Source organism: Sebastes umbrosus, chromosome 4 (assembly GCF_015220745.1).
Source record: "Sebastes umbrosus isolate fSebUmb1 chromosome 4, fSebUmb1.pri, whole genome shotgun sequence".
Lineage (NCBI taxonomy): Eukaryota > Metazoa > Chordata > Actinopteri > Perciformes > Sebastidae > Sebastes > Sebastes umbrosus.
This window is the reverse complement of record NC_051272.1, coordinates 18739768-18761930: the sequence shown is the minus strand read 5'-3', so window position 1 is coordinate 18761930 and position 22163 is coordinate 18739768. Positions and strand designations below refer to the sequence as shown.

General features: G+C 41.4%; 2 protein-coding genes across 2 annotated transcripts; one reads left to right on the top strand and one right to left on the bottom strand.

The window, feature by feature from the left end:
- Window positions 1–99: 99 nt before the first annotated feature.
- rab3il1 (RAB3A interacting protein (rabin3)-like 1) lies at window positions 100–16717 on the bottom strand. Its single transcript, XM_037768229.1, has 13 exons — window positions 16603–16717; window positions 16062–16326; window positions 7949–8132; window positions 7724–7819; window positions 5062–5139; window positions 4666–4902; window positions 4361–4480; window positions 4008–4136; window positions 3022–3134; window positions 2772–2795; window positions 1526–1625; window positions 1360–1426; window positions 100–1226 (listed from the first exon to the last, which is right to left on the bottom strand). The coding sequence occupies exons 2-13, from the start codon at window positions 16277–16279 to the stop codon at window positions 1141–1143; spliced, it is 1452 nt and encodes a 483-aa protein (XP_037624157.1). The 5' UTR covers window positions 16280–16326; window positions 16603–16717; the 3' UTR covers window positions 100–1140.
- Window positions 16718–17024: 307 nt separating this feature from the next.
- Window positions 17025–22016, top strand: best1 (bestrophin 1). The gene is made up of 10 exons (XM_037768139.1): window positions 17025–17271; window positions 17520–17819; window positions 18742–18836; window positions 18944–19177; window positions 19381–19535; window positions 19649–19726; window positions 19876–20028; window positions 20120–20200; window positions 20290–20441; window positions 20531–22016. The coding sequence occupies exons 2-10, from the start codon at window positions 17668–17670 to the stop codon at window positions 21621–21623; spliced, it is 2193 nt and encodes a 730-aa protein (XP_037624067.1). The 5' UTR covers window positions 17025–17271; window positions 17520–17667; the 3' UTR covers window positions 21624–22016.
- The last annotated feature ends 147 nt before the right edge of the window (window positions 22017–22163 follow it).

Below are 22163 nucleotides of genomic sequence, written 5' to 3'. Positions count from 1 at the left end.
AGGTTAGGAACCTCAAAGCCCTAAAGAAGGCTAAGAAGCAGTTATTGCACTTTCTGACACAATATTCTTCATATTTTTTACCTTCAACAGACCGTTTTCTGCAAAAATTGGTCATTAATAATAAATCTATATTATGAGGTACAACCAATATACATTGTACAATATGGCTATGTGCTGAATTCATGCAAAGTAGTTTATGGCTTTTACTTTATGTACATTCTCTTCATTGTAGACGTGCAAAACTACAGTTGTGCATGTATATTGCAATCACTTGGATTAAAGCTTGTTCATTTTCTGACTACATTGTAAAACTGTCACTATTTTGAGCGTGGAGGTGTCATCACTAAGTCATTAACAATATTTCTGATTATGAAGTACAGGTCAGGCTAACATGAAGCAGTTTCATTTGCGTGTTTATACGAGGCATCTACAACGGGTAGGTTTTACATCAACAAAATTGTAAAACAAAATTAAGGCCATTCTGAGACAAAAAGTCTGTGTTTGAGAACTGAAAGTAACTAAGAGATGCTCGTGAGTATTATATGTATGTAAGAATAAAGAAATCAACCCAAATAATTAATCTGTGGAAACTACATGGATATTGTCAATCTCACAGTAGAGCTTTTACATTACATAGTTATTTAAGTATGTAATACTTGAGGTAAGAGACCAACTAAACGCTATACTGCTCTCATGCGTTGTGCTCATCTTGTCAACAGACTGGAACATGATGCATAGAGTGTATTTGTATTAACAAGAGAAGTTGTGTGTTCTCCACCGGGGAGGTTCAGAAACAAACATTTCTCCTCACCAGTGAAGAGAATTACTGGAGGCCTGCAGTGTAACGGAAAAATATATTTTACATATCTTGGAATAACACTATCTTTAAAATCATGTATTTTTTTTTTTTTTTACTTCTTTCTAGCTGTGCTGGTTTAACTCTTTGTCTTATTGCATAAAAGTGGCACATGAACATTTTCTGCTTCCCTTGTTGATCAACCTCTGCTGCAGCACTAATGCTGTACAACCTCTGCTACAAATAACTGATCCAAGACCTGTTTGTTACCACAGTTTAACTCTGACCTTGAATAATCAAGGTCCTGGGATCCTGTCGGGTGTTTCAGTGGACTGTCAGGTCCTCTAGCCCTGGTCAGTGAGGTAGAAACCTAACTTGGCCACAGTCATCTCTCTACGGAGACGCATCACCTCCCAGAACATCGGCTCTGCTGGATAAGGGCAAAGAGACAACAACAACAAAAGATACATGTCAGCTGCTTGAATTAAACCCTTCTGGACAAAGCAATAAGCAAACAGACTCGTACTAAGAAAATGACATAATACATGTTAGTGTTAACTTACCATCGTGTCTCACCAGGCCCTGCTGGATGTAGCGGATATAAGTAAAAAAATTGCAAACAGCCGTGATCTAGAAAGGTGAAATAAGGACGAGGTTACATGTAGCAAAAGTTAACAACAGTGACGGCAGTGTGTCTAATGAAGGTTACAGAGATTAAGTGATAGTTACCCGTGCTCGGCTGGAAGGAGAGATGTAATAGTAGCTCCCCTTGTCGCCAAGTTTAATGCGATGTCGGCAGAGGCGCGACATGCCGCTTAATGCACATTTTCTATAAACAGAAAGATCAGCTGTCGGACAATTATAGCTACAAGATGAGGATACACTATGGCCCTGATCACAACTGGTATTAAAATGCGTCCTGAGTCATCGGATCACAAGTGGACGCACTCAAGACACACTGAGATCCGATCGCTCAGACCACATTCAGAGGTGGTCTGGGTCACATATGGCCACATTCTTTTAGCAGTGTGTACGTGAATGTGTCCTGGGCCACATCAAGCCCCGCCTACTCGACTGACGTCTCGCTGGGATCGGCGGGTCTCTGAGCTCCTCATGTGAAGAGACAGGCAAATGCGAACGCTCGTCTGCCTCGCAGCATGGAAACAACCTCTGTGCTCTACTGTATTCTGTCGGTACAACTGTATTTTATTCAAATATATCATATCTATAGGTTACATAATCTACAGACTAGGCACGCAAAGTGCATTATTATGATACCGTCGGTGATGTGTTGGTGTTTTTGTTCCGGTGCTTTGCACTGAGCTGACAGACGCTCGCTCGCTCTCATCCCTGGGGACCACCGGTAAAATAACCTTATATTTTGATGTTAATAAAATTCATGAATATGTAGGATATTACTACTGACATTCATGTAATATTACGTCACAACATCTGCTGTATTAGCCGTGTGTTTACTACGTGTTTATTTTGCATATAGAGCGGATCACAAGTGGTCACTCAAGACGCATGTGGAGACGCATTCTAATGCCAGGTGTGAACAGACGTACTTAAAGCTGTCCACTTGTGATCCGATCACTCAGGAGGCATGTTAATACCAGGTCTGAACAGGGTCTCTGTCACTGTATTATCACAGCAAACATTAGTTGCATCACATCAGGTATTATTAACAATGAAACTGGACTTCCTTTCAATTAAAACTTAATAAGTGAGAACACACAAATACAAAAACATTTTAGTAGAGAAACAGCAAAACAATAGTAGTGCACAATCAGAGAAAGTTAGTCACTGGAAGAGGAAAAGGTTCATTACTATAAATCCAGACACATGCAAAACTCATTAATTTACAGATTTGTTTACAACCTTTCAGATGCCTGGATAGGCAGACTTCATTTCATGCTACAGTGATTAGTGTTAGCGGAAAGCTGAACAGGTGATTGTTCCCGAGAGGACTTACGTCTCTATTGGTGCCCTAAAGCCACTGGAAAAAAAAGATGTTTAAATCAGACAGTGATTAGAAATGTGCCCGTTGATTAAACCCGTACGTGGTAAGACAATGAAAAACCTTCTGCTATGACCACTAATCATCAGGGGAGAATACAAAACCAAAGAAGAGTGGGTTTTCAGTGTTGACTTAGTCATTGTTTAGCAGTGAATGGTGAAAGAGAGGACAGGATGAGAGAAGATATGTAGATGCGATAACTCACTTTGGGCCGCCACACTCAATAGCTGAGGCTTTAACCATCGGCAACGCCGACATGGCCACAGGCTCGATAGTCAAAGAGTTGTTTTCCACTGCACTCTGCACCAGCTGCGACAGCTGTGGAGAACAGTAAGCAACAATGGTAACATAACTTCAAACTAGGGGTGTTGCGATATACCGGTATTGACGATAACCGTGATATTTAAAAAATGAAATATTGGTATCATGAGTGTAATTCATTTGCCAAAAAAGACACCAAGCACACAATAAACAAAGTTAAAGATGAATTTGATTATTTGATTTTTTCTGTTTTTCTATAGATAGCCATAATATATTGATGTCGTGAATTCTTTTGGCCACGATAAGTACAGTGAAAATCTGATATTGTGACAACCCTATATGACTATTAGGCGATGTGATTTATATACTTTGATTTTTTTAGAACTTATTATACTATGACTTTCTTTATGACGTACTATACTACGACTTTTTTATGAAATACTATGACATACTATACAATGATTTTTATGACATACTATATTGTGAAATACTATAGTATGACTTTTTATGGATATACTATACTATTACTTTTTATGACATGCTATACTATTACTTTTCATGACATGCTACTACTTTTTATGACATGCTATTATTATGACATGCTATTACTTTTTATGACATGCTATGCTATTACTTTTTATGACATACTATACTATGACTTTTTATATGGCATACTATACTATAACTTTGTATTGACATATTATACTATGACTTTTTATTACTTTTTTTCTGACAGACTATACAATGACTTTTTTTCTGATATACAGTACTGTACTATGAATGTTTTATGACATACAGTACTATACTATCTTTATGGCTTTTTTATGACATACTAGCAGGCCATGATAATCGAGTACCGAAAATCTGATATTGTGACGACCCTACTTCAAACGCAGTGGTGTTTATGTAAAGAAGCAGTGAGATTCTGACCTCAGATCTTGTGAAGGAGAGGCAGGGTCCGATGTCTTCTCTATAGATGCGACTCAAAAAGGCAGAGGAGCGCTCCACACTTGGATTCTCCTTCCACATCAAAAACTCTGCATACAGAACAGAGTCCATCTGCAAAAAGAAAACAATCCATCATTAAAACTGCCTGTCTGGAGTGTCAACTACAGCCACTCTTCTTTTCATCCAAGAGATCCAGTGTATTATTGTCAAGTTGTACTCTGGGGCAGGAATAACATGCTCATTGTCCTGTAAAAGCAGAAAAACAATTACAGAATACAGATCCATCTGCCGGCAGCTAAATCGGAAGACTTATGAAGCGGAAAGGATGCAGTTACCTGTCTGCTGTCAGTGCCCAGACCCTCCCTCTGCTCCTGCCAGTAATGGTCAAAGGTCACACTGACAGACTTGCCAGGAACGAGGCAGAGTATTAGAGAGAGAAGAGCAGGAACAGCAGGCTGAGAGAGGAAGAGACACCAGAGACAGAGAGGAAGAACAAGTCATGGAGAGGTTAGTACTGAGAGAAAAGAAAAAAAGCAAAGAGTACTTGAGATACGAGAGCCTGGAAACAGGAATGAAAGGTAGAAACAGAGAAATGCACAAAGGAGAAGAGAGGCAAAAGTACAAACTTCATTCAGGATACCTCTCGGTCCTCTTTGGCCGTAGGCTGAATGGAAACTGAGGAGGGTTCTGATTTTCCAGGTGAGGATGGAAAGCCACCGCTCGCACTCTTGTTGCGGACGTGGCCCCCGACATGCTTGTATGCTCCCCTGGGTCCGGACGGCTGCAGCTGTGGATGCAGTTGGCGGTTTGGTGACGAAGGTGTTGATGTCAACACCAGAGTCTTGAGCGCCGTCACCTCTGCTTGCAGAACATCGATCTGGGAGACAAACACAGAAAAAGTATAAAGAACTACATTAGATAAGGGCCAAATGTCTGATGATGGGGGGAAAATCAGATCAAATCAGCTCAATTCAAAAATGGTTAAGCTTCTATGAATGAATTTGAATGGGACAAAGGGTCATGAAACATCACACACCTTTCCCTGAGCCTCCTTCAGTTGTTTCTCTGCTGCTGCTTGTTTGACGTTAGCTTCATTCACCATCTTGTGAGCTTCCTGTTGTGATGAAGAAACATGAACCATGAACACAAGGTCTGTTGTCCATCTATACTGTGGTTTTAAAAAAGCAAGTCTGAAATATCTGATTAGAAGTTGTTCCACTCTGGAAACTCTGGGTCAGTTACCATGGCAACTGACTCAGTGAACCCAACCTGCTCGCTGGCAGGTTTTCTTTAACAAACCCTGAGTTTCTCTCCGTCACCTCACTCTGACAGAGCCAGACACGCTGTTTTATTTCCTCATTCATTCAGTCCGCATCAAAGCGCGTATCGAAGCACATTAATTAGCGGAGGTTTACCGTCGGAATCAAAATCCTGGTTGGATATTAGTTTCAGGACATATAGTCAGGACGATCTAAAGTTACCGCTTTTATGCGCTGTCAGACATTTCTTTTATAATATTGGAGATTATATGTTAATATTTCAGAGTGAGCAGGATGGTGGTGCAGCTGCAGAGTTAGAATAGTTTGAAAGTGAGATTTTTAAATAATCTGAACGTGTTTTAACAGCATTTAAGAGACTGTTTAAAGTTACTACATTTACTGAAGTAGCTGAAATAAAGGCACTGAATGCTGTTGAGCCAAGATCCAAATAGATGTCTCAGATTTATTTTAAATCTACTGTATCTTAACCTTTAAATCACCAAATACATTACTGGATCAGATTATAAGCTTAAAGTCACAAGTCAGATTCCACCACTTTATCAGCCATTAAGGAAATGCAAGTTTGGTAAACGATGAATTAATGGACAACACTGAATAAAACTTTATCGTGTTATTGAAACTTTACCGCGCTGACTTTTTTTTTTTTTTAAAGATAAATGTGCACAGTCCGCATATACTGTACATGTACTAATATCTCTACGTTGACTGGATTCAAATGTAGGCTCTGCCTTTTATTTACTTGTTGCCATGGTGAATCGTAGTGTCAGAGCTCCATTGATGATGGCTTCTCATGTTCATGTTCAACCTACTCAGAGTTGATGCCGATTCATAGCTGTACAACGCAGCCATGAGGGAACAAAAGACATTAATCATCGCAGTTAATGGGCCATTAAAGTGACTCTCCCACACGAGTCGCCACAACGCCCGATCTGGTGTGAATGCAGCCTCACACTCAGAGCTTGATAAACCTGCTTTCTGACTCCAAAGTGAGAATTTGGTGCTTTTTGCAATTTTATATCATTGTATATTGAGGATCTGGGGGGTTATCTGGGTTTTAGACAATCAGACAAAACTAGACGTCTGGAAAATCCTGGTGGACATATTTCACAATTTTCTGACGTTTAATAGATTAATTGGTAATAAAAATGATTATTGCAGGTCTATGGCCAGATAATCAGTTGTGCTACGAGAGGCTAAAGCTCTCCATAGAGCTGAGGGAGGCTGAAGGGTCTGGTGATAATTCTGTGTGGGTTCATCCCTTTCACATTACACACAGTCATTTGATCTGATTTGATCCATTGATAATATCATAAAATGTTGATATGTGCAGATTTAAACTATTCCAGCTGAAGGGGTTTTGTCTACCTAGTGAACCCGGTTTCCCTACAGTGGAAAAGCTGAAATATTGCAGTGTTAAACTTGCGTTAAACGTTTTAATTACAGTGCAAATTGTAAAGACTCGTAATGCATCACAACATTACGTCACTTCCTCATCATGCATCATCAGGGTCTAAGTGTAAAAATTACAGTGCAGTCAGCAGAGAGCAATAGCCCCGTTTCCACCGCAGAAACTTTCCCCCGGAAATAAGAAACTTTTGAGGAACTTGTTGCGTTTTGACCACAGGGACCCGGGTCTAAATTAAGTTCCGGGGACATTTTACAGGGCCTATTTACCCCCCAAAAAGGCCCTGGTCAGGGGGTAGTACTTTCTGAGTACTGGTGAAGCACACACAAAGCCGCTGCTTCAACAACTTAAAATCTTCATTCATAAACAAGGAAGTACTCTAGTGTCAATTTAGGACCATTTTAGGACGAGGAGAGAACATTTTTCTTTGTTTTATAACATTAAAAGTAAAGTTAGGCTCTGCTGTCGGCCTCCCGACTCAATAAAAAAAAGACAGAGACAAAAAGAGAGAGAGAGATCGTGAGGGCGAGCGGTAACGTTAGGAGACAGCGCGATGGTGCTGTGAATGAGAGAAAGACAAGTTATTTTCTGATTGTTTCACCATTAAACACTAAACAGATGATTTACTGTGGAGACAGTCGCGTTTATTTTCATTTTCCTCCTCTGCATTTCATTCATTACATCCAACGTGCATCAGTAAATACTATGCATCAGTAAATGTCATTTTTTGTTGTTTTTTTCAACATGTTTTTCAGATGAAACAGGCGGGCACACTGAACTGCAGGCTGCAGAGTGTGTTTATCGCTGTGACCACCAGCAGCCCTCGTCCCATGTCATGTTGCTTTTTCATACGTCAGCGGACTAATTAGCCTAATCTTTACAGGTCTTTAAACCACAGTGCAATCGCAGACAACAGTGGGCTGAAGGAACCCTTTAGTTCCTTGAAAAGTAGTTCTTGGGACTAAAAATCCCAGGAACTTTTGGTGGAAACCTGGCTAATGATTATTGCTTACCTCAAACAGACTGGCAGTTAGCTCCTCCAGCTCCTCCTCCAGCTGATTCCTGATCTGTGAAAGACGCTCACACTCCTTGTCCTTTAGTTTCAGTTCCTAAAATGTGTAAGAGAAAGTGTCACAATCCCATTTAACAAGGAAGGACATTTGCATTGTCAACTTTTTTTTCAGGTTACACAATGCTTTGCGTGTCTGTGAGCGTTAGCATGAAGCAGGTTACAAGACCTTCTTTGCAGCGTCGAGCTGTTCACTGAGGATCTCCGAACCCTTTTCTCGGATTTCTTTTTCTCTGAGCTCCAGCGACAAGCTACGAAGCCGGGAGAGGGCGCCATGTTCCCTGCCCGAGGTGGGCACTGCCTGGCCTACTCCCGCCACTCTGGACTTCGGCTCTGGATCCAGATCTACCAACCTTCACACAAGCAGAAATATATTCAGTACATACAGATTTCATGTCCACTCCTTAAACTGTGTTGCTATAAAGACAGTTTAGTAGGATATAGGTTGATGTAAAGATGACTGATACAAAACAATTTGCCTGTTATATTTGCTTTGTGTTCAATCAAATTTGATTTATATATCACATTCATACTACAGGCACAGACTCAATGAACTTTAAATAAAAACAAAAAACAGGCAAAGATCATATACTGTATGACAAGCATGTAAAATAAGAACATATAAGATAGGAAGGTATTACATATACTTCATAAAACATATAAGATAAGAAGGTATTACAGTAAAAGGGAAACAAGATAAGAAGGTATTATTATTAAAAATGGAATAATAACAATAATAATACTGATTCTAAAATAAAAGTTTTACCCATTAACCACACACTAAACACAACTAAAAGCTAAAAGTGTTGTGCGTCATTGTGTGTTTTAATTTTGACTGCCAAGGGGCTGCAGATGTAAATCAACTTTTAAGATAACACATTAAAACATTAACATTACATTGCAACATTTATGTTTAATACTGTAATTTATCCCTTACAAATTAAACCATTTCAGTTTTGGAGTTTTTCATTCACAAATGGATAAACATAAATTGGAGGAGCACAAAACCTAATTGTTTGTTATCACTATTATAATTGTTTGTTATCACTATTATAACTGTTTTTTATCACTATATTAATTGTTTGTTATCACTATTATTTAGTCATATTATTTCTTTATGTTAATCTTGTCTTAGTCTTCAGATAAGCCCAGTGTTTTTTTTGCCTCTTCCTGCACTGTATATTATTTATTTATTTTTTTGTTATGTTGTATAGTCTTAAATTGTGCAAAATAAATAAACAAGAAACAAATAAACAAATTAACCACTAAACCATAATTTTCATGTAGGACTGAATGATATGGGGTAAAATAGATATGATTATCATAAAAAAAAAAATTATTATTAGGTACACCTGGAAAAAAACTAATAACATTAAGGTTATATTGTTTCCTGTTTGAGAGGCTGCTGTTTTGTTTTATGCTTTTAAGTGTTTCTAATATTTTGTCCACCCTATTTATAGCCAATGTTTCAAAAAAATGTGCAATAAGATATCAGCCAATTCATAAAACCAAGATAATTCATTGGTCATATGATTTATTGCAGGGCTGTTGAGACTGAATTAGTTTTAGCTAGCTATACCTAATAAACTGGTGTTATTTATGACATTATATATATCAAGGATTAGGATGCAAAATCTGTTAAATACACAATTTAAAAATGTTTAAAACATTATGCTGTTCTGTACACTTTACATTTCAATATAAAGTTTATTTACATGTGTCCCACTTCAAACAGAAGTTGCTCATCATCAGCTTAGACAGCCGAATTGAGTCTGATAACATCAAGATATCTTCTTTCATCAGCAATACTAATTACAATACTAACAATACTAATATACTTTCAATTGCTTATTAGGTACACCTGGCTAAAACTAATAACATTAGGGTTATATTGTTTCGTTTTTGAGAGGCTGCAGTTTTTTGTGTTATGCTTTTAAGTGACTTTTGTCCACCCTATTTATAGCCAATGTTTGAACAAAAATGTGCAATAAGATATCAGCCAATTCATAAAACCAAGATAATTCATTGATCATATGATTTATTGCAGGGCTGTTGAGACTGAATTAGTTTTAGCTATAGCTATACCTAATAAACTGGTAGCTGAGTGTTATTTATGACATCATATATATATACATATAATGTCATAAATATATATATACATAAATATATATATGTCATAAATATATATATATATAATGTCATAAATATATATATACATAAATATATGTTATAAATATATATATATAATGTCATAAATATATATATAATGTCATAAATATATATATATATATATATATATATATATATATATATATGTCATATATATATATATAAATAATGTCATAAATATAAATATATATAATATAAATATATATATACTACAAAGATTAGGATGCAAAATCTGTTAAATACACAATTTAAAAATGTTTAAAACATTAGGCTGTTCTGTACACTTTACATTTCAATATAATATTAAATATATTTGTTTTACATGTGTCCCACTTCACACAAAAGTTGCTCATCATCAGTTTAGAGAGCTTAGAAAACATCAAGATATCTTCTTTCATCAGCTCTAATGAGTGAAATCTCTTTGATTTACAGACCTCTGAGGAGTTTAACTTAGACCCTCTTCTGCTGAATTAACAGCTCGTGTTTAATCCACAGAGTTCCTGCTGAGAGCTGCACACACCACCACACACATGACCTAGAGCTGTTAGCTCGTCGTTAGCTAACAGATATAACTTTATTAGTAGCTCGGGTTTGTTTCCCCTCAGTGTCCGCCCTTACTTACCCGGTCAGTGTCCAGGACAGCAGATATATAAACCTCCCTCCCTGTCTGTGTGTGTGTCTGTCAGCTTCTCCCCTCCAGCGTCCTCCAGCTGTTCTTGTTGTTATTGTTGTTGTTGTTATATCAATAACTACTGTATTAGTTGAGCTAATGCTAACGCTAGCTGGTGTCAGTTAAAATCTCAGCCGGTTTAAATCAGCGATGGAATGCGGACGCTGACGTAGTCAACCGACAAACAGCAGCCGTTAGCAGCGCTCTGGACTGATGAACAACAACAACTAAATAAAACGATTTAAAAGTGTAACGCCGACTTTGTTAACACTTTTACAGCCGTGTCCGTCACTGTTTCTCTTCTCATCATCGTGTCCTTGTTATTACCAGGCAAGAAAAACCAGTAGTGTCTCTGCCTCTTTCTCTCACTGGTCACATGACAGCGCATCCACTCCCCAACACTCCTAACCTCCTCCTACAATCTACAACCTCCTAACCTCCTCCAACCTCCCAACCTCCTCCTACAACCTCCCAACCTCCTAACCTCCTCCAACCTCCTCCTACAACCTCCAACCTCCTAACCTCCTCCAACCTCCCAACCTTCTCCTACAACCTCCCAACCTCCTAACCTCCTCCAACCTCCTCCTACAACCTCCAACCTCCTAACCTCCTCTAACCTCCCAACCTTCTCCTACAACCTCCCAACCTCCTAACCTCCTCCAACCTCCAACCTCCTAACCTCCTCCAACCTCCTCCTCCAACCTCCAACCTCCTAACGCCCTGACCTCCCAACCTCCTCCAACCTCCAACCTCCTAACCCCCTCCAACCTCCCAACCTCCTCCAACCTCCCAATTTCCTCCTCCAACCTCCAACCTCCTACAACCTACAACCTCCAACCTCCTACAACCTCCCAACCTTCAACCTCCTAACCTCCTACAACCTCCTCCTACAACCTACAACCTCCTACAACCTACAACCTCCCAACCTCCTCCTACAACCTCCTCCAACCTCCCAACCTCCTCCTCCAACCTCCTAACCTCCTCCAACCTCCTACAACCTCCCAACCTTCTCCTACAACCTCCTCCTACAACCTCCTATAACCTACAACCTACAACCTCCTACAACCTCCCAACCTTTTCCTACAACCTCCTACAACCTCCCAACCTCCTCCTACAACCTCCAACCTCCTAACCTCCTCCAACCTCCCAACCTCCTCCTGCAACCTCCAACCTCCTAACCTCCTCCTCCAACCTACAACCTCCTACAACCTCCCAACCTTCTCCTACAACCTCCAACCTCCTAACCTCCTCCAACCTCCTCCTCAAACCTACAACCTCCTAAAACCTCCCAACCTCCTCCAACCTCCCAACCTCCTCCTACAACCTAAAACCTTCCTAACCTCCTACAACCTCCTCCTACAACCTACAACCTCCTAACCTCCTCCAACCTCCCAACCTCCTCCTGCAACCTCCAACCTCCTAACCTCCTCCTCCAACCTACAACCTCCTACAACCTCCCAACCTTCTCCTACAACCTCCAACCTCCTAACCTCCTCCAACCTCCTCCTCAAACCTACAACCTCCTAAAACCTCCCAACCTCCTCCAACCTCCCAACCTCCTCCTACAACCTAAAACCTTCCTAACCTCCTACAACCTCCTCCTACAACCTACAACCTCCTACAACCTCCCAACCTCCTACAACCTACAACCTCCCAACCTCCTACAATCTACAACCTCCCAACCTCCTACAACCTTCTACAACCTCCCAATCTCCTACAACCTCCCAACCTCCTACAACCTACAACAACTTCCCAACCTCCTACAACCTCCCAACCTCATACAACCTACAACAACCTCCCAACCTCCTACAACCTCCTACAACCTCCGACAACCTCCGACAACCTCCTACAACCTCCCAACCTCCTACAACCTCCCAACCTCCTTCAACCTCCTACAACCTCCCAATCGCCTACAACTTCCCAACCTCCTACAACCTCCTACAACCTCCCAACCTCCTACAATCTCCTACAACCTCCCAAGCTCCTAAAACCTCCCAACCTCCTACAACCTCACAACCTCACAATCTACTATATATATTATATATATATATATAGTATATGCATACTATATATATATATACACTATATATATAGTAGGTATATATATATACCTACTATATATATTATATATACCTACTATATATATATATACAGTACATATTATAAATATATATATATATAAATATATATATATATAAAAATTGACGTATCCAAAATGAATGTTTTGTTTATGTGGAAGACATGTTTAGTTCTCACTTCTAACAAGGCTTGTGAGCCAATAGAATAACGACGTTGGGATCAAGTGGTATCTCTGTGTTGTCAGCATTATTGTTGCATTCAAATGGGGTCTTGTTTACCATGTTTACAAGAAAAGTCCATATGAACGCCCCCTCATGTCGTATTCACAACCTCCTAAGTGGAAAGTTTCTCAAAGCTCCGAATTCACAACTTGTGACGTGTTTGTTGACGTTGTGAGAAATGGCGGAGGCCATGGAAGTTCATTTTTTGTATAATAATAAGTTAATATATTGTAATTTCAGTTGTATATTGTTTTTCTTCGTGAGGAAAATGTTGATATTCCCAACGACCTCATCTTTTTCCTCATTTTTTCTCAATTCCTCATTTCCTGTCATTATGCCTTTGCATTTCCTGCATTATGTTACCCACTTGCTAGCTTGCTAAATTGTTAGCCTCTGTGGCTTCTAGACGCCGACAGTAACGTTAATATTGCCGTTGCTTAGCAGCCAAGCACATTGTGTACACGACTTCCCGTGTTGTAAACACGAGCTCACGAGTTTCATTTGAAGGCACCATTAGGCCCAATTCCAATCCGGCCCCTACACCCTCTCTTTACCCACTTGCACTCCGTTTGCGCGGAGGGTCCGCCATATTAAGTGCCATCCCAACCAACCAACCAACCAACCAACAGCGAGTCTACATCGATGCCGACTTAACCAGCTTCCCTTACTGACGACGGTCAAGCGCCAAAAAAAAAAATGGATGAATGGCTGAGTTTGACGATAAATGCTACGTTATCATTAGTGACAGTTTCCCTCAGTTCCCTCTCACTACACTCGACCGTAAAATATGCATGTTGTCCAACGAACTGTCAACCACTTGTTGTGAGCTGAATGCAATGGAACGGGGGAGGGAGAGTGTGCTATCTAGTGGCTGAATATTATCAATATTATCAATAGCACCTTTAACCTTTAAGGAAAACTTGAGGGTTCAAGCCCCAAACATTGTTCAGTAAACATAAAATCATTTCAAAAGTGGAGTGGAGGTCCGAGGGCAAAGGTGAGGTGCTGGACCAGTTTTCTTTACTATCTATGCTGGAATACCTGTCCCCAGATTTGTCTGTGGTAATTTGATTTAAACACTTTAATCTAGTAGTATGCAACCTATAAACAGTAGCACAATACTAAAATAATAAAAACAAATTAAAGAGGGACACACTTCAAGATGGGTCGAGATTGAGTAATAAAGCAGGACTAACCTTCAGGCCCTTATCATTCCAGTTGATAAAAGTTTCAATTGAAGCACAAGCCAAATTACACACGCTAAAGCCTAAGATTAGTTTCCAGCTTTGCACAATAGGTGGTCCAGCTTTGCAAATAAATACTTCATATTGTTTGCATTTGTTTTACCTTTGCAAACTAATTCCACTATAATACATATTCAAATAAAAAATTGTGGTGCAATCATGCAAAATAATCAAAACTTACTAGTATCAACCTCTATGTTGACAAATAAATGAGTGTCTTCAGAAACCGTGTCTCCATTACATAGTTTGTCCACCAAAGAGCACTGACGGTTAGAATTATTTTACAATTGTAAAATGTTCTGCATGCTACATACCTTGGACAGAAATTCCTTGAATAAAGAAAAATTAAATGGGAACTTCTTTTCACAAAACATAAACAGACATATCATGATCATGATCAGGCTCTACTAATCACTCCAAGGGTTTCAATGCAAACTCCCAGCCTGCTGACTGGGAGGGTTTAAGATTGACTGTGTAATGCAATGTCCCTGATTTGAGTTCTTTGCTTTCAGCCAGGGACTTTTATTGCATAACATCCTTCATCTCTTTTTCTTCCCTCATTTCCGCTCAGCTCTCCACTTTACCATCTAATAAAGGCAAAAAATAAAATCAAAACAAGTCCTAATCTGACCCCGCAGTACGCCCACAGACTGAAAACATGCCTCTGTCTGAATATGCTGCATGGATGCTCTTCACTTAGTTTGTCTGATAGCTGTAATGCAGAATAAGACTTAACATGCAACACAAGCCTATAACATAATGCATTGTTGGAGTTAAACTAGTGACTAAATATAGACTTATGTTTGCTAGTTTACATATGTAGTCATTTGATTTGTCGGCACATCCCCAGTTTGGAGAAGCAGACAGGAGTTACCGCACAGAAGCAAATCAATGTACTGCTTTGGACAGGGCCGGCAGGAAAACGTATAGCCTCCTAAAAGAAAGGCTCATCTAAAATAATCAATATCAGTCTAAGTGTATGCTATATTTAGAATATTTTCACCCCTTTACCTTGCTGTCAGACAGCCCTTTCAGACGGGGAACTGAAGCTGTTATATCAAAACCACCAGACTCCATTGAAAAAAAATTGAATTTTAACCTTGCAGAACACAGGGGCTGCTGGTCTACTGCTGCCTCGATCAGTTAGTTTGTTTGTGCTATTGTGGGACTTTGGTGAACTTGAACTAACCAAACTCACACAATAGCACGTACAAACTAAATGAACAAGGCAACAGTAGACCAGCAACTCCCGTGTTCTGTGAGGTAAAATTACTGTTTTTTTCAATGGAGTCTGGTGGCTTTGGTCAGAGCATAAATAACGGCTTCAGTTCCCTGTTGGAAACATAAACTGTATAGCTGTCTCATTTCTTTTAGGTGGCTAAAATATGTTTTGGTACCGGCCCGTACCTCAGCAGTACATTGCTTTGCTCCCGTGTCGGTATTCCTGTCTTTCTCCAAACTGGGGGCGTGCCGACCGTCTTCTACTGTAGGTAATACACTGACCATGGATAAGTACCTCATACAACCCCACTTCAAAACACCTGAACTGTCCCTTTAATGTTATAGCTACACGCATCAACAGTCCTAAAGGGCTCAATCTTCACGATGGGTAGAAGTTGAGTTCACATTACATCATGTCTAATCGAACCACATGTAAGAAGAATTTTGTTGTTGGATAATTGTGCAAAATTAACTGATATTGGTCTCTTCTGTAGGTGAAGGTGGTACCAATATGGTAGAGAATGAAGCATTTGAATCCTTTATACAGCCATTATTGTAACCTTTAGGGAGTTAATTAGCTGTGAAATGATCAAACACTACACATTGGGAAGCACCTCCAAATGACCTTTTTAACCAATCATGTTTAGCCCGCACAGATCAAACTTCTTTGACACTCACCGTCCAACAACACAGCCTTCCTCCTCAGTTTTCCTGCTGCACTTGTGTCTGGCGGCTGGCTGTCCCAGGACATCAGGTGGGCCGAAAAACACTGAAGAGGAATATACTGCTATTCCAGATCTCCCTGCTTTGATGAGTTCGTATCCTGGGCTGGATGTCGCTGAAGACGGTGGAGAAGAGGAAATCTGGACGCAGTGAATTCCCTCGAAAGCATCCATGTCTCTCTCAAGCAGTGCAGAGACTCAGCAACTTCTAAAGGTCTCCACTGAAGTTACATTCAGAAAAGAAAGAGTTACATACTGCAATTTAAAAGACGAGTCATGGCCTCTGCAGTGTCTTCTTTCTTTGAATACTGCTGAGCCAGAGGGGCTCTTTTATTTGCAGGTTGTCATGCTAAAGGAATTTGTTTCTTTGTGAGATATCCAGTGCAAATATAACTTCAACCTTAGTTAAGAAACATGCAAGTATCACACACATGTGGAGTGCGAGAGACTTAATCCAGGGTGATTTAAGGACAGAAAAATACACAGAATATACTCACCAAAGTGTTCAAAACTGATCCCAAGCTGCAACAAAAAAAAAAGTAAAAACTGCAGAAATTGTGCTTTGATAATCTCAAGATTGAACTCTGTCCACACTTCGCCCTGCTTTTCGGTCTCCTGGTTAGACAGGAAGGGTTAATCACTAACACCTTCTGGCCAGTTAGAGCACAGCTGTACACATTTCTTCCAGCAGAGGGAGGAGGACACACAGTCTCACCTGATCAAGAGTTATTACAGAGAGTAAATACTGGATGATGCTTCAAACAGAAAATAATCAATGTTGCCTCTAAGGTGTTCACTGAAATCAAGAAATGAGATTCAAACTGGTGTGTTCAACAAAAGGCAGAGAAATAACTGTGTTAAACTTTGAGTAAAGTGCTTTCATAGGGTCATATTTCCAAAAAACACAACTACTCAGCACTCGTGTCTTTAACCAGCCTACTTGTGGCGGTGTGGGTGCTCTGTTGCCCTCAGATTTGTTCAGATTAACAGGACCTGGCCTCACAATGCAGCTTTGTTGCTGGAACAGATTAAAACATCAAGTGACCGGAGGTGTAGGAGTCCCCTGCTCTCTTTTTCTTTCCTGCTTCCCTTTCTCCAACATCATTCCAACGGACGCCGCCGCCACACATCCCGAGTACGATGGCCAGACGTTTTCATATCGTGTGGTGAGTAACAACTTCACAGCCCTGTGTTTGAGTCCATCACATATATTTGTATTTGCCTCCTACATCTCTTCACATGTAGTGGTGTATTTTAGATCCATAAAATGAGAAAAAATACTATTTTAAATGTTTTTTCAAGTGTTCAGAAAATGGAAAATCCTTTTTTTAGTGAATCCAAACATCTGGATTGTAGAGTTAAGTAGAGAAAATAAGTGAAATAACTAATGCTGCTGTTTTACTTTACGTTTTAGATTTGGGACCAAATTGGCCTTATGAGATCCAGGTTGATCGCTGACATTGAGCTCAGGCGAAGCACAGAGAACGCCACCACACTGGTGTCCTTCATGTCCCGACACAGTCAGCCAGCAAGTTGGCCAGCAAGCAGCAGCAGCAGCAGCAATGACAGTAACGTACTCTCGCAGGGTTGCTGATGCAGGTCTAGGGACGTTCTTTCACCTGCTCCTGCGATGGAAGGGCAGCATCTATAAACTGCTCTACAGAGAGCTCATCATCTTCACTCTGCTCTACTACTTCTTCAGTATTGTTTATAGGTACTCTCATTTTACAACTCCATTAGTAATATTTTATGACCTCCAGCAGGCTGTGGATAGACTGACTGTTTGACCTATACTGGATTCCTCAGGGCGACACAGAGTTTTAAAAATCTGATAAAGATATATCTTCTGATATTTTTTTTTTACCTAAATATGTTACTTAAAAAAACAGTGTGTAACATTTTGGGGGATCTATTGGCAGAAATATAATATAATATTCATAACTATGTTTTCATTAGCGTATAATCACCTGAAACTAAGAATCGTTGTGTTTTCGTTAGCTTAAAATGAGCTCTTCATATCTACATAGGGAGCGGGTCCTCTTCACGGAGTCCGCCATGTTGCTCCGCCATGTTTCTACAGTAGCCCAGAACAGACAAACCAAACACTGGCTCTAGAGAGAGACTTTCATGTCTTTACGTTACCCTAAGGCCGTCGTAGTTCTCCCACACGCTTGTGAAAATGCAGTAACCTGAGCTGCAGAGTGCAAAATTGTGGTACCGCCAGCCACCGTCTGACTTCCGTTGCTCCTAAAGTAGTGTTATTATGGTAAGGATGGCATCTGAGCGAGGGGAACAGTGTTACCATGGTTTTGCACTCGGTGGCTCACGTTACCGCAGTCTTGGAAAGGGAAGCGTGAGCGGAGGGGAACTCAGTTGGTTGCATTCTGCAACCTCACCACTAGTTTCTTGTTTATAACATATACACTGTAGTTTGTAATATAACAAGACAAAATTAGATGTTATACAAGACAAGTTTCATGTAAAAACTGATTAATTTGGTATTTTATAATAACAAGATATGTCATAATAACATGAAAAATATCTTATTTTACAACAAGAAGCGTAAATATTTTGTCACAGGGCTCACCTCCCTGTCTTTTAGTTGTAATGGACTCAATAGATGTTTCCTTCATCAGGTTTGTGTTAAATGATGACCAGAGGAGGCTGTTTGAGAAGCTGGCAATATACTGTGACCGCTATGCAGAGCTCATCCCTGTGTCGTTTGTGCTGGGTGAGTTGAGGCTGATTGATTCATGTGCATTAATCTATATCTCAATCTAAGACTCTGTTCCTGAAAACAATCACAGGAGGTTGGCATGCAATTCTTTACTTGTTCAGGTTTCTATGTCACCTTGGTCGTGTCCCGTTGGTGGGGCCAGTTTGAGAACGTCCCCTGGCCGGACCGCTTGGCGGCATTAGTGGGCGGTCATGTTCGTGGAGCGGATGAGGCCTCCAGGCTGACCCGACGGACTCTGATGCGATACGCCAACCTCTCTGGTGTGCTCATCTACCGCTCTGTCAGCACAGCCGTCTATAAGAGGTTTCCCACCATGGCGCATGTGGTGCAGGCAGGTACGAAACCACCACTGTTGTTGGTTCTGCCAGTCTTAGCACATACAGCACAACCAAATCCAAATGTGCTGAATCTGATTGCACTATTTAAAAGTCCTGAAGAGACTGTGTGAAGAGGTCCAGCATGTCACTGGTTCAGTTTCCATCTGATGTGGTCGAACTAAGTCATTCCTTCATTTCCACGCTGTGTTTGTGCCCCTCAGGTTTGATGACGTCGGAGGAGCTAAGGCACCTGGAGGACTTGCGCTCTCCTCACAACAAGTTCTGGGTTCCCTGCATGTGGTTCGTCAGCCTGGCTCTGAGGGCTCGGACCGAGGGTCGCATCAACAACGACGTGGCGCTCACTGCCATTCTCGCTGTAGGTCTTCATGTGCATCTGTCTTCAGGCCAAAAGAGCCTGAACATCTTCGCTTTGTGGCAATTTTAGCTCTGAAACATTTGAAAAAAACGCCTTTTTTTCCCTCTGTATAGGAGTTGAACAGTTTACGGGCAAAGTGTATGAAGCTGTACGGTTACGACTGGATCAGCCTGCCTCTCGTCTATACTCAGGTTTTGTTGATATCCTGTGCTGTGACTGAAATGTAGTAGATGCCTTGGTGGTAGAACAAATAGATTGAATAGTTTTCATTCAGTGACAATTGACACTTTTCTTCTCAGCGGTAGTTGTGAAACACACCTGATTCGTGTCTTCTAACTAGGTGGCGACAGTGGCGGTCTACAGCTTCTTCCTGGCTTGTCTGATTGGTCGTCAGTTCTTGGATCCAGCTCAGGGTTACCCTGGTCACGATCTGGACTTCTACCTGCCTGTTTTCACACTGCTGCAGTTTTTCTTCTACGTCGGTTGGCTGAAGGTGAGAATCAGGCCACACTGACGCCGCACAAGAAACGTTATTCATTTGTCCCTCTGAGCTGTATTGTGGTCTTTCCTGCTCGTGGTCTCAGGTGGCAGAGCAACTCATAAATCCTTTTGGTGAAGATGATGATGACTTTGAAACCAACTGGCTCGTCGATCGCAATTTACAGGTTCGGATTCAAACTGTTTGCTATTTTTTCCATCAGCTGCAGACAGAAGCCGTCTTGTTCTACTTGCTGTGGTTTCTGTTGCCTCCCAGGTGTCCTTGTTGTCTGTGGATGAGATGTACGACAGCCTGCCGCTGGTTGAGAGGGATATGTACTGGAATGAGTCTGAACCTCAGCCTCCCTACACTGCTGCCAGTGCTGAACACCGCAAACCCTCCTTCATGGGCTCAGCCCTGGACATCAGGTTCAGTAATGGTTTTATTTTCTGGCAGTCAATTCTTAAATACTGAGAAATACTCTCCTAACCATCATATAACCACATATTTAATCTAGTGTTCCTAAGGAGGAGATGGAGTTTCAGTCCAATCTGGGGCAAATCAAAGAAAATGAGGAAGCCAACTACTCCACCCCGCTGCTCGGAGGACTGGGTCGTCTCCTCGGTGTCCAGTCCCCTAACTTTCCTCGTGCCTCCCGGGTCTCTCTGCTGCGCCGCCGCCCTGGAGCTCCACTAAGCCGCTTCCCTCTTTACCTGCATCCAGAGGCGCCATCGACTCCGAATCAAGGCCGTCTGCCTTTGAACCACGAGCGAGATCCAGACTATGCCTTCTCCAACATGCCCCTTTATGAGAGACCGGGTTTCTACAGCTGCCCACAAACACCCATCCACTGCGTGCCCCCTGCGGTTCCTCGCCCTCGCCCTGCCCGACGGACGCAGAACGAGTGGGACCGCAGCTGCAGCTCCCTCGCTCCTCCGATGGTCGGCTCACAGCAGCTGCCTCCCGACACCCCCAACCACGTCCCCCCACCACCGTCCTCCGCTTTCCCCTGGCTGAGTGAGGACGGCAAGGTGCCGAGCACTCCAACCTTCTCCTTCCCCGACCCTCCACCTGAACTCTGCCCAATATCTAAACTCAGACCTGGACACGGCCTGCTGTCTCGCCGCCCTCTACCTCCCCACCTCACTCTGGACACCCTCCCCTCAGCTGACAGCCAGCCCGGAACCCCAAGTGCTCGAGCGGCAGGAAGCGGAGGAGAAAGGGTGTTCTCGTTCACTCCTCCCTCTCGCACAGCGGCAGCAAATCCCATTAATCCAAACAGCAGCTCTAGCAGCATTAATGCAACAAGCACCAACAGCGCTGGCACAACGGGAAGTCTCTGCAACGGTACAAGTCACACTAATTTTAGCAACCATGGGAACTTCGGCACCAACATGAGGGCAAGCAACGGGGGCACCAACGGCGGGCCGAGCAACAACATGAACACAGTTTCCACGTCAGCGTCATCGCAGGAGGAAACCATTCAGCAACACTCACCCAATGATTCAGGGATCTCATTGGCTGAAGGGGACCTACTGGGCGTTTTGGTGGCCGGTGCAGTGAACAAGGCGGCAGGAGGGAGAGAGCAGGACTGTGAAAACAAGGTGTGACGGACTGTTTTAGTATCAGATCTGGCATTCAAAATATTTCACACAAACAGGCACTGATCTACGTTACAGCTGTACTGCATAACAGTCATCTGAGCCCGGCACACAACTGAGAAGTATTTGTCACAAACACCGAGTTAATCTCTACTTCCTGTTATGCTCTTATAGAACAATTAACCTACTTGTGACGCAAAAAGCACCTTAAGAGATTAAACCGTCAACATGTGAAGGAAAAATAACTTTCCAGTTTCTTCTGAAGCTCAACCACAAGAAGCCAAAATGTGTATATTCTTAAAGAAACTAGTCTTTTCAGCATTGTTTCAGTGTACTCTTTAATAAATATTCAGTATCATATTGTTTCCTTGGTTTTTTCAATAAAAAAAATGTAACTTGAGAGTATTTTTCACTATTTATTTTATTAGACAGGGAAACTGTGTGTACACTTCGACTTAAATTCACAACTACAAATATGAATAAATCACATTAATTAAAGCAACTGCTGAGAGAATCAACCTGTCCCCCTAAAAATGTAGCTGGCCATGC

Excerpts from the sequence above, each read along its gene's own strand:
- rab3il1 (XM_037768229.1), bottom strand. The coding sequence starts at position 16,279 with ATGGATGCTTTCGAGGGAATTCACTGCGTCCAGATTTCCTCTTCTCCA. Across the intron at positions 5,140-7,723 it reads TAACTGCCAGTCTGTTTGAG|GAAGCTCACAAGATGGTGAA; the intron begins GTAAGCAATAAT and ends TCATCACAACAG. Across the intron at positions 4,903-5,061 it reads TGAAGGAGGCTCAGGGAAAG|ATCGATGTTCTGCAAGCAGA; the intron begins GTGTGTGATGTT and ends TTTGTCTCCCAG.
- best1 (XM_037768139.1), top strand. The coding sequence starts at position 17,668 with ATGACAGTAACGTACTCTCGCAGGGTTGCTGATGCAGGTCTAGGGACG. Across the intron at positions 17,820-18,741 it reads TTCTTCAGTATTGTTTATAG|GTTTGTGTTAAATGATGACC; the intron begins GTACTCTCATTT and ends TTCCTTCATCAG. Across the intron at positions 20,029-20,119 it reads TCTACGTCGGTTGGCTGAAG|GTGGCAGAGCAACTCATAAA; the intron begins GTGAGAATCAGG and ends TCGTGGTCTCAG.